Source organism: Aegilops tauschii, chromosome 5 (genome assembly GCF_002575655.3).
Source record: "Aegilops tauschii subsp. strangulata cultivar AL8/78 chromosome 5, Aet v6.0, whole genome shotgun sequence".
Lineage (NCBI taxonomy): Eukaryota > Viridiplantae > Streptophyta > Magnoliopsida > Poales > Poaceae > Aegilops > Aegilops tauschii.
The window spans coordinates 218,569,614-218,584,222 of record NC_053039.3 but is presented as its reverse complement, the minus strand read 5'-3'; the positions used below and the strand labels follow the sequence as shown (position 1 = coordinate 218,584,222).

Below are 14,609 nucleotides of genomic sequence, written 5' to 3'. Positions count from 1 at the left end.
CCTCCCCCCTCTCTCCACTCTCTCACCGACGGCGATGGCGGCTAGACGTGCAGGGTAAGGTGAGAGACGCCGCGTTGTTTCCCGATGCGGCCATAAATCATCTCACCGCCCACTCCCCTCCCCCTCTCTCCACTCTCTCACCGACAGCAGTGACCATCGTAGGAGGCAAGATCTGGACGGCGAACACCGGCTTCATCACTTCTCCGCCACACCCGCGTCAATGGCAGTAAGCCATCTCTCCACACATTCGTAGGGATCGATGTAGGCATCGACATACCCATCGATTAAACTTCACGCATCAATTAAACAGAGAGAGATCAATTTAGGCATCGATTAAGCGGAGATAGATAGATTTAGGCATCGATTAAACAAAGAGAGATCGATTTAGTCATCGATTTAGGGCTTGTTCGATTAGTCCGTACAAGGGGTTGGGAAGAATTTTGACTAAAAGGGGGATTATATCAATAACAATCCCCTTAAATCCCTTGATTTTGACTAGCACCGGCTCCATCACCGATTCATTACCTCTCCGCCACGCCTTCGTCAATGGCGGTAAGCCATCTCTCCATGCCTTCACAGGGATCGATCTAGGCATCGATTTACCCATCGATTAAATGGAGAGAGATAGATGTGCATCGATTAAATGGAGAAAGATCGATTTATGCATCGATTAAACATAGCAAGATCGATTTAGTCATCGATTTAGGGCTTGTTCGATTAGTCCGCACAAGGCGATTGGGAAGGATTTTTGACTAAAAGAGGGTTACAATGACAAACCCCTTAAATCACTTGATTTTGACTAGCACCGGCTTCATCACCGATCTCTCTCCGCCACGCTTTCGTCAATGGTGGTAAGTCATCTCTCCATGCTTTCGCAGGGATCAGTGTAGGCATCTAATTACCCATCGATTAAATGGAGGAGCAATTTAGGCATTGACTAAATGAAGAAAGGTCAATTTAGGCATCGATTACACCGAGATAGATAGGTTTAGGCATCAATTAAACAAAGAGATATCGATCTAGTCATCGATTTAGGACTGGTTCGATTAGTCCGCACAAGGGGATCAAGCTAAAAGGGGGTTAAATCAGTGACGGGCCTGGAGGCACCTCGAGCGGTGGTAGCTTTGACGCTGGTAATCGTTGACATAGCGCCTTTGGCTCGGTCATGCATCAGCGTCTTCATCTCCATCGCCTGCAAGAGCACAACTTCTGCCTCCTTGATCATCTCATCCACGGTGTTGAAACAGGAGCACACACCCATCATCTTCACAAACTCTTGCACAACTTCTGCCTCCTTGATCATCTCATCCACGGTGTTGAAACGGAAGCACACACCCATCATCTTCACAAACTCCAGGCAGTCGCCGCGTGAGCACCCAAGGAGCATTGCCGTCTATCCATGGCCGGTGGATAAGGGGTTCATGGTGATAGAGCGGTGGTAAGAAAGAGAGAGGTAAGAGAGAGAGAGAGAGAGAGAGAGAGAGAGAGTTGTGAAAGAGGAGATGGTAGAAGAGAGAGAGAGATGGGTGGAAGATGAAGTGGAATGCGGTGGTAGATAAATGGGGGCTTTAGAAGTTGAAGTGGTAGTGAGAGAGGGGGGCCGGGAGTGATTGAGATAGGTGAGTGAGGATGAAAATAGGCTCTTGGTCTTTTTATCCGTTGATCTTGTTCACTTGTTTGATCTGCTAGCATGGTAGCTCCGTTAATCTTGTTCATTTGTGTTCAATGAAGTGCTCTGCCGAGAAGCTTATCCTCGGCAGTGCTGCTTCGGACAAGGAGGTAGCCTCAGCCAACTGCTCGAACGGCAAGGCGGTGGTTGACGGCAACGCCCCCAAGAGGCCCCGCAATTACGACCATTTCCATTACAACTCAGGCCCAAGTAACTTCTGCAAGGTCATTCTTGCACCTATGTTGGGAGTACAGATGCCCACTGACTTCATCAAGCACATGACCACCATCGCACCAGAACTCGTTCTGATGACAAACACGGGCTATGCCGAGAGAATCACGGTCCAGGTGGTCAACGGCAGGATCACCCTTGAAGGATGGCGCCCCCTCGTCGTAGCTCACCAGCTGAAGATCAGTACCTCGTCACCTACAAGGTGCTGAGTCCCGATAGCTTCAAGGTGATCGTCTTCGACATCAGAGGGGGTGGCCAAGTCCATTCTTTAATCCGCAGTGCATGAAACACCCAGTTCTGCAGCTCAAGAATCAAACCCATAATACGGCCTGATATAAAAAGAAAGCCACAATGCCACCCCAAAACACATTTGGCTGCTAGAAATTGGAAACCAAACAAACCCACGATGCCTTCACACACCTGTGGCCACGATAAACTTGAAAAACAAACAAATCCATAGACATTTTTGGCTGATGCAGATTCGGAATGACAGATTAAGCCAGATTAGATCCATCTCCACCTTGGGGGATTGCGCCAACACATTGTCACAGGAAATTCTCAGTCTACTGCAACTCTAATGCCCCCCCCCCCCCCCCCCCCCCCCCCCCCCCCCGATGTGCATCTGTGCCAAAAGAAAAACTCAGGGAGAGCAGCAGCTTGCAAATCTTAGGAAGCATGCAGAATGTAAAAGGCCGGTGACATGTTTGTGCCTTTGGTGTGTGTGGCCGGAAGCAGCATCAGAAAGCACAAGCATCATCTTGCCCAATCTGGAGCTCCAGAAATGGGAGGTTTGAGCAATCTAGGTTAACAAGCTACGCAGCCATCTTGCCAAATATCTGATGCGTCTGCCAAACTATGCACATCTGTCTTCTCAATGCACATTCCATAAACTGGTTCATGCCCACTAATTTTCCATTGGAGTCATCAAAAGAAAAAAGGAAAAAAATTACCAGAAACAGAACTCGAAAATCCTCCACCTAAATGGTTGAATTCACAGAACTGGTTTGATCACTGCAACGGCCTGTGCAGTGGCCTTCAGTGATTGAAAGCTTAAAATTTCCAAGCATCAGTGTCTGAACAAACGAAGTAAAAAGGATCAGTATCTCATCTCAGCTGAATTATTCTTCATAGGCTAGCTAATCGCAAAATCTTCACTCTCTACGATGAGCGGTGCCGACGGCCCGTCGAGCAGCAGCGAGTCCAGTGAGCTCGGCACGTTGATTGGGTTGTCGGTGTAGCCCGGTGCATCGGTCGGGTCCTCACTGGCGAGACCTGCCGTGCTGGTGGTCGGGAGCTCGTTGCGGATTGGGGGCAGGTTGGTGACGCTGTCGGCAGGCAACGGTGATGGATGCTCGTCGTTGCTTTGCCTGGTTCGATGCAACTGGAGCACCTTGCGGTGGGTATTGGCATGCTTTGTTGGCACAAATGTAGGGCTCGCCACGGGCCGGTACTCCGGCAGTAGCCTCCCCTGCCTGTACCGCACGCCACACGCGTTGCACAGCGTGGCTCGCCCCTTTGGCCCCTCCCTCCACTGTGGCGTCTCTGACGACCCACAGTGCTGGCACCTCTTCCCCTTATTTGCCGGCCATGGCGCCGAAGGGGCTTCGCTTCTAGGCCGCCGCCTCTTCTTCTTCTTTGAAGGCTTTCTTGGCAGGTGCACGGACGAAGGCACCTCAGGCTCCCAGATGGGACTCTCTGGCGGGGAGTTGATGACTGGGCTCTCCTGCCGGGAATCCGTTACTGAGCACTCTGCTGGACGGCACTCCGGCAGCAACCTCCCTTTCTTGTACCTCATGCCGCAGGCGGTGCAGACCTCCCTCCGCCCCATCGACCCTTCTATCCACAAAGGTGGCTCCGACGACCCGCAGTGCAAGCAGCTCGTCCCCGGCCGTGGCGCTGGCGCTGGCGCGGCTTCTGTCCTGGGAGGCATCCTCTCCGTGGCCGACTTTCTGACCAGGTAGATGGCCCCAGGCACCTCGGGCTCCCAGATCGGGTTCTCCAGCGGCGAATCGACGATTGGGCTTGCCACCGGACGGTGCTCCGGCAGCGTCCCGTTCTTACTGTACCATACTCCGCAGGCGTTGCAGAGGGTACCCCGCCCCATCGGCCCTGACCTCCGCTGCGGCGTCTCCACCGCCTTGCAGTGCAGGCACCTCTTCAGTCTCTTGGGCGGCTTATCGGCCGTGCCTGGATCGAGAGACGGAGCCACCTGCACGCGCTGGGGGCGGGGGAACCTTCTCCCCTCTTCTTCGTTTGCCGGGTCCCCAGCCGGCGGCAGCGGCTGGATGAAGGGGATCCTGAGTGACCACCAGGCCGACGGGACGTTGCGGGGGAGGTAGCTGCGCGCCTTCCGCGGGACGGCGGCCTCCAGGCGGGAGACGACGGCGGGGAGCGCCGTTGCGGGGAGAGCGAGGACGAACTGGAGCGGGGGCTCCGTGCCGCCATCCTCCTTCCCCCCAACGCCGCCGCCCCCGGCCATGTCGCGGGTCGCCTCAGATCGCCGGAATCTTGGACACCTCCCCCTCCCTAATCCTGGTGGCTGCTCAGCAAAAAAAAAAACTATCTTTAGCTCACCGTGTTAAAGATGTAGATCGACCCGCCCACCCACCAAAGGTAAAGAAAGATAAGCCGATACCTGTACCTCTCCTCCCTCGCCTTCCTCCGCCGTCGCCATGGACGGCGGCTGCGACCGTGCGGCGGCAGCAGATGACAGGATGAACAGACAAAAGACGATCTGCCCGGGGGCGTGACTGCCAGCTTCTGTGACCGGACAACCTAGTAGTGTCTAGAGTCGGATGCTCGGCCACGCTGCGACTGAATACTTCCCGACTGCAGCAAAAGACGCGCCTGCGCACGCACGCCGCAACCAACCATACATCCACCGCTATTTGCTTACCTGCACTGAAACGTGTCCACACTGTACATTTTTACTCCAAGGCAAGGCATACCACTTTGGGTATGTTGCAAAATAAACTCAGAAGATAGAGCTAACACAAAACTAGGAGTTCTAAGGGAGTGAAGCTACAAAGGCGAAAGGAAATGTTTACGAGCCTCTTTGATCCTTTGGGCAAGCAGAGTGAGATCTTCTTTAAATCTTGCAGCCCAGTAGTTGATATCCACATTGATTTTCGGAAACAGTATAAATCTAATATCAAATTTACAGTCTCCCAGTGTAACGCTTCGGCTACCGTCCGAACACGAATCTTAATGCAGGCAGTGTTGCCACGTCATACAATCTGCCCGTTCGCTAGGAAATATCCTCGGCGGGAACACAGCCCACTCATTACGCACGACCGGTTCGATTTCCCCTCTCCTTTCCTTATCCATTCCCTTCACCGATAGTGAGGAGAAATCTGTGGCGAGGAGCAACCCACCACCAACAATCGTCGACAGAAGTGCGGCTCGCCGGGAGGAGAAATCAGTGGCGAGGAGCAGCCCCACCACCACTAGTCAGAGGTGGGGATTGTGACTCGTGGAGGAGGAGATACTGGTGGCGAGGAGCAGCCCCACCACCAACAACCCTCGGCAAGGGGTGCGGCGAGGAGCATCCTTCGGCGCCGGGCGGCTGCTGGCGGCGGGTAGTGACGGAGTCAAATCCGGCAGATCTCGAGTAGGGCCCCCGAACTAACGCTCTTGAGGCGATGGTAACAAGGACACAAGTTTTCACCCAGGTTCGGGCTCTACGGAGAGATAAAACCTGCGTCCTGCTTGTGTTTTATTGCTTTTGGGTGGGTACAAAGTACATATGATCTACCTCGGGCGCGTTGTGCGTCCTTTGCGAGCCTTGCCCCTCGGTTTATATAGGTACCGGAGGGTCTAGGGTTACATCTAAGCTAGCTATGTACAAAGAGGATGAGTTGTAGACGACTTCTAACATCTTGGAGTACACGGCAAGCCTTCAGGAGCCTTCCCTTCGTACGCCATGGGTCATTTTCATCGTGGCCCATTGGTGGAACGACATAGGGGTCCTCGGCCCGGCCCAACAGATCAGGATATGGCGTGTTGAGAGAACCCCCAGCCAGGCACTGTCAGTAGGCCCTGAACTGGTCTTCAAGTCTAGATGCACTTCGGTCCATCTGAACTATTCTTCTTCTTGGGTCGTCAGTCTTGAAACAGGTTCAATGAATCTTCCTTTCGAAGGCAAGCATGGCTTATCAAATTAAATCTGAGGTGTCCAGGGCAATCTCAGCTCTCGACAAGTATCTTGCCTTACCCGTGTTGCACGCATGTCAGGAATATTCCCACGTAGTCATTCTTAGCCACAAAGAATTCCCATCTCGATTTAGGCTCACAGTCTGGCCTACCTCTGACATCACAACCCAATCCCATCCGCGAGTCCACTTGTTTGCAGGGCATCTCCGTTCCCCATAGTTAACATAACGTCTGGACGTGGGTTAGGGCCCCACCGTGCGGAAGAAGAGGGGAGAAGGTTCTCCCGCCTTAGCGTGTGCGGGTGGCCCCGTCTGTCGATCCAGGCATGACCGATAAGCCTCCTAAGAGGTTGAGGAGGTTCCTGCACTACAAGGCGGCAGAGATGCCGCAACAGAGGTCAGGGTCGATGTGGCGGGGTATCCTCTGCAACGCCTACTGGGCCTGGTACAGTAAGACCGGGACGGGACCGGAGCACCATCCGGTAGCAAGCCCAATCGTCAATTCGCTACTAGAGAGCCCGACGTGGGAGCCCAAGGTGCATATGGCTATTTACCTCGTCAGAAAAGTCAGCCACGAGGAGGCTTCCCAGGACAGAAGTCATGCTAGCGCCACTCCCGGGGACGAGTTGCTTGCACTGCGGGTCCTGGAGCCACCTTTGTGGATAGAAGGGTTGATGGGGCGGAGGGAGGTCTGCACCGCCTGTGGAATGTGGTACAAGAAGGGGGTGTTGCTATAGGAGTGCCGTCCAGCAGGGTGGTCAGTGACGGATTCCCGCGGAAGCGCCCAAGCATCAACTCCACACCGGAGAGTCCCATCTGGGAGCCCAAGGCACCTCCGTCTGTGCACCTACCTAGAAAGCCTTCGAAGAAGAGAGGAAGTGTCCAAGAAGCGAAGCCCCTTTAGCGCCATGGTCGACAAAATAATGGGAAGAGCTACTTGCATGGGTCGTTAGAGATGTTAGGGTGGGGGAGGTGCCAAAGGAGTGAGGCACACTGTGCAACGTGTGCGACGTGTAGTACAGGTAGGGGAGGCTGCTGCTAGAGTATCGGCCCATGGCGATCCCCACGTTTGTACGATCAAAGAATGCCAATTCCCATCATAATGTGCTCGAGTTGCACCGGAGCAGGCAAAGCAATGACGAGCATCCATCATCGCTGCCCGTCGACAGTGTCACCGCCCTACCCCCAATCTATGACGACCGCCCGACAAACATGGCAGGTCTCGCTAGTGAGGACCCGACCGACTCGCCGGGCTACACCGACAACCCAAACAACATGCCGACGTCACTGGAGTCGCTACTGCTCGACGGGCCATCGGCACTGCTCGTCGTAGAGAGTGATGATTTTGTGATTAGCTAGCCTATGAATAATTCAGTTGAGATGAGATACTGGTCCTTTTTTTACATCATTTCTCCATATACTGATCCTTTTTTACTTTGTTTCTTTAGATAATTATCCATGGTAATTCTAAGCTTTCAATCACTAAAGGCCACTGCACAGGCCCTAGCAGTGATCAAACCAGTTGTCGGTGCTAAAACCGGCGTATCTTGATAGGGGGTCCCAAGCTGGTGGTCTCAGTTAGATGGTAACAGGGGATAGAGAAAGACACGATGTTTACCCAGGTTTGGGCCCTCTCGAAGAGGTAAAACCCTACATCCTACTTGTATTGTATTGATTGTGGATGGGATACAAAGTACAAGATGATCTACCTCGAGATCGTATGAGTGAGTTCTAACCTGTTCTAGCGTGCCTCGACAGGCTAAACCCCTCGGTTTGTATAGGCACCGGGGGTATCTAGGGTTACAAGTATGTTGGCTACATCTAGGAATAAACATGCCAATCGTTTGAATACGTCTTGAATTATATGCCAAGTCTACGTAGTATTCCATCTTGAGTGTGCTGAGGGCCATGGCTTATGTGGCCCATCCTTTAGTTGTCGATGGGTCGTCGGCCCGGCGCATGAATGGTAGGCCGACATGATGAGCACCCCCTAATCCAGGACACTGTTAGTAGCCCCTGATGAAAGCACCTTGCTCCCTTGTTGGTTTTGGTAAGTAATGTCAACATACATATTGTTTTTTTGAAACCCCCCATATATTAATTAATTAAACAGAAGGTTATTACAATCAGTCATTACAACATATGCCACGCAGGGCGGAACAATATTGACGAGCAACCCGTCAGACCTACTATTAAAACTAAGCTTAGCAATCTCATGTGCCACCACATTGGCACGCCGATTTAATTTTGAAAAACTCACATTCTGTAACATCTTGACGATACTCAGGGCCTCTTTCTTCAGGTCAACCAGAGGGGATCTGTCAAGCTTGTCATTCGCAAGGAAAGAATGTACGAAAGCACAGTCAGTCTCCAAAATAATAGACTGGTGAAGGGTAATACCAATATAAAGACCTGCTAGGCAGGCACGGAGCTCGGCTTCATTGACACTAGTACACTGACCAATAAAATCCCACGAGGACAAGATAATTTCACCAGACGAATTCCTAGTGACAACCCCCACACTTGCAGCCTTAATACTCTCATGCTCTTCCACCGAGGCAAAATCCGCAATAACACCTCTCACCTTTTCCTTACCTTTGTCGCGAGAATCCAATTGTATAGCCTTGTGATTGGCCGAAAAGGAGGACCAATAAATTTGCACAAAATTTGCCGAGTTAGAAATGGATTCCTTTCTCTTTCCAAAAATTAAATCATTTCTCAGATGCCAAGCTCACCAGAAGAGGAATAAAATTTGCTCTCGCTGCCGTAGGCTCAACTGATCTAGCAAACTCAAAATCCAGTCTGGTCCGGAGCATTTGAAAAACTCTTTATCCGGAATATTCCAAGAATCTCTCAAGACCAACCGTAGAGCACGAGCTTTAGAACGCCTCACCAGAGCATGAAAAGTTCTTTCATCTTCCACCCCACAAATAGTGCACATACCTGAATTAGTCTGATGGTGTTTTAATCTATTCAATTGGACTGTCAAACTATTCGTAGCAGCACGCCACGCAAAAATTCTAATCTTATGAGGAATATTAGCCTTCCAGATTAACTGCCATATCCTCCTTTCCCCCTCTGGTTCGACACTAGATTGACCAAAGGTATCTTGACTCTCCTTCAATTTAATCGCAAAATTGTATGCACTTTTAACAGAAAATATACCATTGTTCTCGTAATTCCACGCAACAAAATCTCCCTCCCCATGGGCATGAATACAAATCTTTAGAATCTCATCAGCATCATGTGGATAGAAGATATGCTTCACCAAATTCTCATCCCAACATTTACTCGTGCTCATAAATAACTCAGATACCCACTTCAATCTTGTATTATGCCTTTTTGCAGAAATTTTTAGGCCGTTGTTTCTGGGAATCCAATTTCCCTCCAAATATTAATACTAGCCCATCACACACCCTCCAAATGACCCCTTTCTTAAGCAGTTCCAAGCCATGCATAATACCCTGCCAAGTAACTGATGAAGAACGCGGGAACACCGTATCCAAAATATGTCCCTGAGGATAATACTTTGCCTTCATCAACTTCGCACATAGAGTCCGGATATATCAATAAACGCCAAGCTTGTTTTGCCAAAAGAGCTTGATTAAAAAGTCTAAGATCACGAAAGCCCATACCGCCTTTACCTTTAGGTCTTGTCAATTTGTCCCATGCCACCCAATGTGTTTTCCTTCTATCTTCCTCATCTCCCTGTTGGGGAACGTAGTAATTTCAAAAATTTCCCTACGCACACGCAAGATCATGGTGATGCATAGCAACGAGAGGGGAGAGTGTCGTCCACGTACCCTCATAGACCATAAGTGTGACGCCCCCGATTTGATCGTACACTAATCATGCACGCAAATGTGTACGATCAAGATCAGGGACTCACGGGAAGATATCACAACACAACTCTACAACATAAATAAGTCATACAAGCATCATAATACAAGCCAGGGGCCTCGAGGGCTCGAATACAAGTGCTCGATCATAGACGAGTCAGCGGAAGCAACAATGTCTGAGTACAGATCTAAGTTAAACAAGTTTGCCTTAAGAAGGCTAGCACAAACTGGGATATAGATCGAACGAGGCGCAGGCCTCCTGCCTGGGATCCTCCTAACTACTCCTGGTCGTCGTCAGCGGCCTGCACGTAGTAGTAGGCACCTCCAGTATCGTAGGAGTCATCGTCGACGGTGGCGTCTGGCTCCTGGACTCCAGCATCTGGTTGCGACAACCAGATAGAAAGGAAAGGGGGAAAAGAGGGAGAGAAGCAACCGTGAGTACTCATCCAAAGTACTCGCAAGCAAGGAGCTACACTACATATGCATGGGAATATGTGTAAAGGGGCATATCAGTGGACTAAACTGTAGAATGCCAGAATAAAAGGGGGATAGCTAGTCCTGCCGAAGACTACGCTTCTGGCCATCTCCATCTTGCAGCATGTAGAAGAGAGTAGATTGAAGTCCTCCAAGTAGCATCGCATAGCATAATCCTACCCGGCGATCCCCTCCTCGTCGCCCTGTTAGAGAGCGATCACCGGGTTGTATCTGGCACTTGGAAGGGTGTATTTTATTCAGTATCCAGTTCTAGTTGTCATAAGGTCAAGGTACAACTCCGGGTCGTACTTTTACCGAGGGACACGGCTATTCGAATAGATAAACTTCCCTGCAGGGGTGCACCACATAACCCAACACGCTCGATCCCATTTGGCCGGACACACTTTTCTGGGTCATGCCCGGCCTCGTAAGATCAACGCGTCGCAGCCCTACCTAAGCACAACAGAGCGGTCAGCACGCCGGTCTAATCCTAAGCGCGCAGGGGTCTGGGCCCATCGCCCTATGCACACTTGCACGTTGCGAACGCGGCCGCGAGCAGACCTAGCAACCCACACGATCACGGCGGTTACGTCAAAGCGGTCCAACACGGCGCGCGCCACTCAGTCGCTGACGTCACGAAGGCTTCGGCTGATACCACGACGCCGGGATACCCATAACTACTCCCGCGTAGATGGTTAGTGCGTATAGACCAAATGGCCAGACTCAGATCAAATACCAAGATCTCGTTAAGCGTGTTAAGTATCCGCGAACGCCGACCAGGGCCAGGCCCACCTCTCACCTAGGCGGTCTCAACCTGCCCTGTCGCTCCGCCACAAAGATCCACTTGCGGGTACTCCTACGAGCCGACCTGACTTTAGTCATCACAAGTGTCATGTATATAGTATATAAGTATATACCCGTGATCGCCGCCCAGGTGATCACGGCCCGATAGTATAGCACAGCAGACGGACAAGAATGTAGGGCCACTGATGGAAAACTAGCATCCTATACTAAGCATGTAGGATTGCAGGTAAAGGTAACAACAGTAGAAGCAAGGGCAGGCTATGCATCAGTATAGGATTAACGGAAAGCAGTAACATGCTACACTACTCTAATGCAAGCAGTATAGAGAAGAATAGGCGATATCTGGTGATCAAGGGGGGGCTTGCCTGGTTGCTCTGGCAAGTAGGAGGGGTCGTCAACTTCGTAGTCGAACTGGGCAGCAGCAGTGTCGGTCTCGTAGTCTACCGGAGAGAAGAGGGGGGAAGAAACAGTAAATACAATGCAAACATAAGCATGACGATGCGGTGACATGACAATGAACAGTGCGAGGTGTGTCCTAACGCGACAATAGGTGGTACCGGCGAAGGGGGGGAACATCCGGGAAAGTATTCCCACTGTTTCGCGTTTTCGGACAGACGGACCGGAGGGGGGAAAGTTGCGAGTTCTATAGGTTAGGGAGGTGTGGTGGACGAACGGACTGCATATCCGGATTCGTCTCGTCGTTCTGAGCAACTTTCATGTAGAAAGTATTTTCATCTGAGTTACGGTTTAAAAGATATGATTTTCTAAAGATTTACTAATTTCTGGAATTTAATTAATCATTTAATTTAATTCAAAATTGGATTTATGACATCAGCATGATGTCATGCTGACATCAGCAGTCAACAGGGGTTGACAATGGACCCACCTGTCATTCTCTGTTTAGGTTAATTAGGGTTTATCTAGTTAATTACTGTTTAATTAAATTAACTAACTAATTAGATTAATTTAAGCAGGATTAATTAACTTAATTAATTTAGTTAATTAATTAATTAATTAATTAAATTTATTTTTATTTTTATTTTGTTATTTATTTATTTATTTTTATTAATTAATTTATTATTATTATTATTTATATATTTTTTAATTCTTTTTTTTGTTCTCAGGGGCGTGGGGCCCCCTAGTCAGTGGCTTAGGAGGAGCCATAGCGGGTGTGGGCTACGGGCACAGCCCGAACGGGCGAGGGGGATACGGGCGACGGGCACCAGCCCATCGGGGCCCTTGCCCAGGCCAGCAGCAGGGCGCCGGCGGCCAAGGGCGGCGCTAGGCGAGGCCGCGGCCGGTGCGAGGAGTAAGGCAGGCGCGGCGGTTGCCGAGGTCGGGCGCGGGTGGAGGTGGTCGCGGACGGCAGTGGCTGGGGCGCGCGCGGGGAAGGGCGCGTACGGCGAGTGGGCGGCGGCCCGGCGAAGTGCACAGGGGCGCGGCGACGCACGACGGTGGATGTGCGGGACGGCGGGGAAAGGGAAGCAGGGGGAATGGGGTTCTCACCCCCGTTGCAGGGGAGTTTGGCGGCGAGGCGCGATGGCGCCGACGGGGAGGAGGACGAGGCAGACGGCGGTGAGGTTCGGGGTCGGCCGGCGATGGAGAGGCGGGGCGGGGCAGTCCAGCGACCGACGAGGTGGGGCGTCGGGGTGGCGCCGGGGACGAGGAAGTCCGGCGTCGGGAGGGGCTCCGCGCGGCGACGTCGGCCTCAGGCCGCCGCGGGTGTCGGGGGCGAGGCGAGGCTCAGTGGAGCTCCGGGCGGCGAGGGACGGCGACGGGCCGTCGGGGGCGACGCGGCAGGCGCGGCGAGGGGCACCGCTGAGGGAGAGGGGACGGGAGCGCGAGGATGAGGGCGGGGGCCGGCGAGGTCCAGGCGGCGGCGCGGGCGGGGACGGGCGCGGGGGCGCCCAGATCGAGCGGGGGGAGGAGGGGGACGTGCGAGAGAGAGGGGATCCAGAGAGGAGTGGGGTAGTGGGGGGGCGACGGGGTGGATAGGGTTAGGGTTTCGGGAGTGGGAGGGACAAGGAGGCCCGACTGGGCCTGGTGGGCCGGCCGGTGCGGCGGCTGGCTGGGCCGTTCGGTCCAGCTTGGGGGGGTTGTTTTATTTCTTTTTTTGTTTCTTTTCTGTTTTCTTTTCTTTATCTATTTTATTTTCTATTTTATTCTTTCAATTTCTGTTTTATAAAATATAAATACAACTCCTAAATTAAAGTTATAATTTATTCTACTGCCCCAAAAAGTTTGACACCTAATTAAAATAGTTTGCATTACTATTATTTTTAAAAGGCACTTAATTAATTTTCATAGCTGCTGTTTTAATTACTTTAGAGCCTTTAAACATTTTATAAAATTGTGGTTTCTCCACAATAATTACCTATGCATTATTTGGCAACACCCCAACATTTTAGTTTTAATATTTGAAAATCTTTACCGTTTGACTTTATTTTAAGTTTGAATCTCGAATCGATTTTGAACTAACACGAGATTAACAACAGTAACCGAGGTGACGTGGCACCATTAGCAGAGGTTTACTGTAGCTTGATCATCCGGGCGTCACAATTCTCCTCCACTACAAGAAATCTCGTCCCGAGATTTAAGAGGGAAGTAAAGGGGGAAGGTTCGGGTTACGAAATTCTACGGAGTGTTCTTGGTCTTGTTTGTTCTTCTCGAAGAGGTTGATCCATTACGTTGATCTCTTCATTCTGCTGTTTCAGGTCATCATGATGAAGTTTTCGTCCTTTCTTCGGGAACTCCATCGTACTTACGACAGAGTAAGGGGGTATTCTGGAAGAACGGACTTCTGCAGGGTTTACTATCTGGTCAATATCATCGGGGAAGGTGGCGGAAAGTATCTCTCGAACTAAATCTTAAGAAAACCCGAGAGCAAGTAAGAAAGTACCATGAGAAGTTTCAAACGGGTAGGCAATCGTTCGAAGCCTGAAACAAAGTGTGAAAGGGGTTCAAAGCAATCGGAATAAGTATTATGTCTGATGCCAGTATAGATCAGTAGGACGGTGGTCCGTGAATTACATACGAGGCCACGCGCGATGAATAAATTTGGGAACAAGGGGTGCACAGGAGAGTCAGGTTTCGATCCTGTGGAACTGTGGGTTATGGGCCCACCATGTGGGTTAAAAGTAGGAAGGGCGGTGACATCTTGCACGATCATGATAGCAAGGCATGTCAGAGGGTAGCCTGTCAGTTATATGTCAGCAACATCGTCGGTACCAAGGGTGAGGAACGAAGAGAACCATTTTCCTGCTCGTTGAAACGAGGCGGACCATTAGGCAAAGTTCTCGTCCATCGATGGTTACCGAAATGTCACCAACAATAGTAACAGGGTCTTACTGACAGAGTTGTACACCGAGGTGTTTACATAAGCAGGAGAATATTACTGCTTGGATCATATAGATCACCAGAAAGGTTAAACCAAACAATGGA

The 14,609-nt window shown here is 51.0% G+C and overlaps 1 protein-coding gene, 1 long non-coding RNA gene and 1 pseudogene across 3 annotated transcripts; 2 read left to right on the top strand and 1 right to left on the bottom strand.

Annotated features, from left to right (window-relative positions):
- On the top strand, positions 1–14,156 carry LOC141023355 (uncharacterized). The gene is made up of 3 exons (XR_012184504.1): positions 1–226; positions 13,664–13,785; positions 13,883–14,156. It is a non-coding gene; the product is annotated as an uncharacterized lncRNA (long non-coding RNA).
- Positions 2,765–4,817, bottom strand: LOC109737355 (uncharacterized). 2 transcript variants are annotated; one of them, XM_020296499.4, is made up of 2 exons: positions 4,536–4,817; positions 2,765–4,439 (listed from the first exon to the last, which is right to left on the bottom strand). In XM_020296499.4, the coding sequence occupies exons 1-2, from the start codon at positions 4,572–4,574 to the stop codon at positions 3,033–3,035; spliced, it is 1,446 nt and encodes a 481-aa protein (XP_020152088.1). In that variant the 5' UTR covers positions 4,575–4,817; the 3' UTR covers positions 2,765–3,032. The 2 variants fall into 2 exon arrangements, with proteins under 2 accessions (XP_020152088.1, XP_020152090.1); XM_020296501.4 differs by having other exon boundaries at positions 4,542–4,763.
- Positions 5,542–7,860, top strand: LOC109737357 (uncharacterized; annotated as a pseudogene).
- Positions 14,157–14,609: the final 453 nt, after the last annotated feature.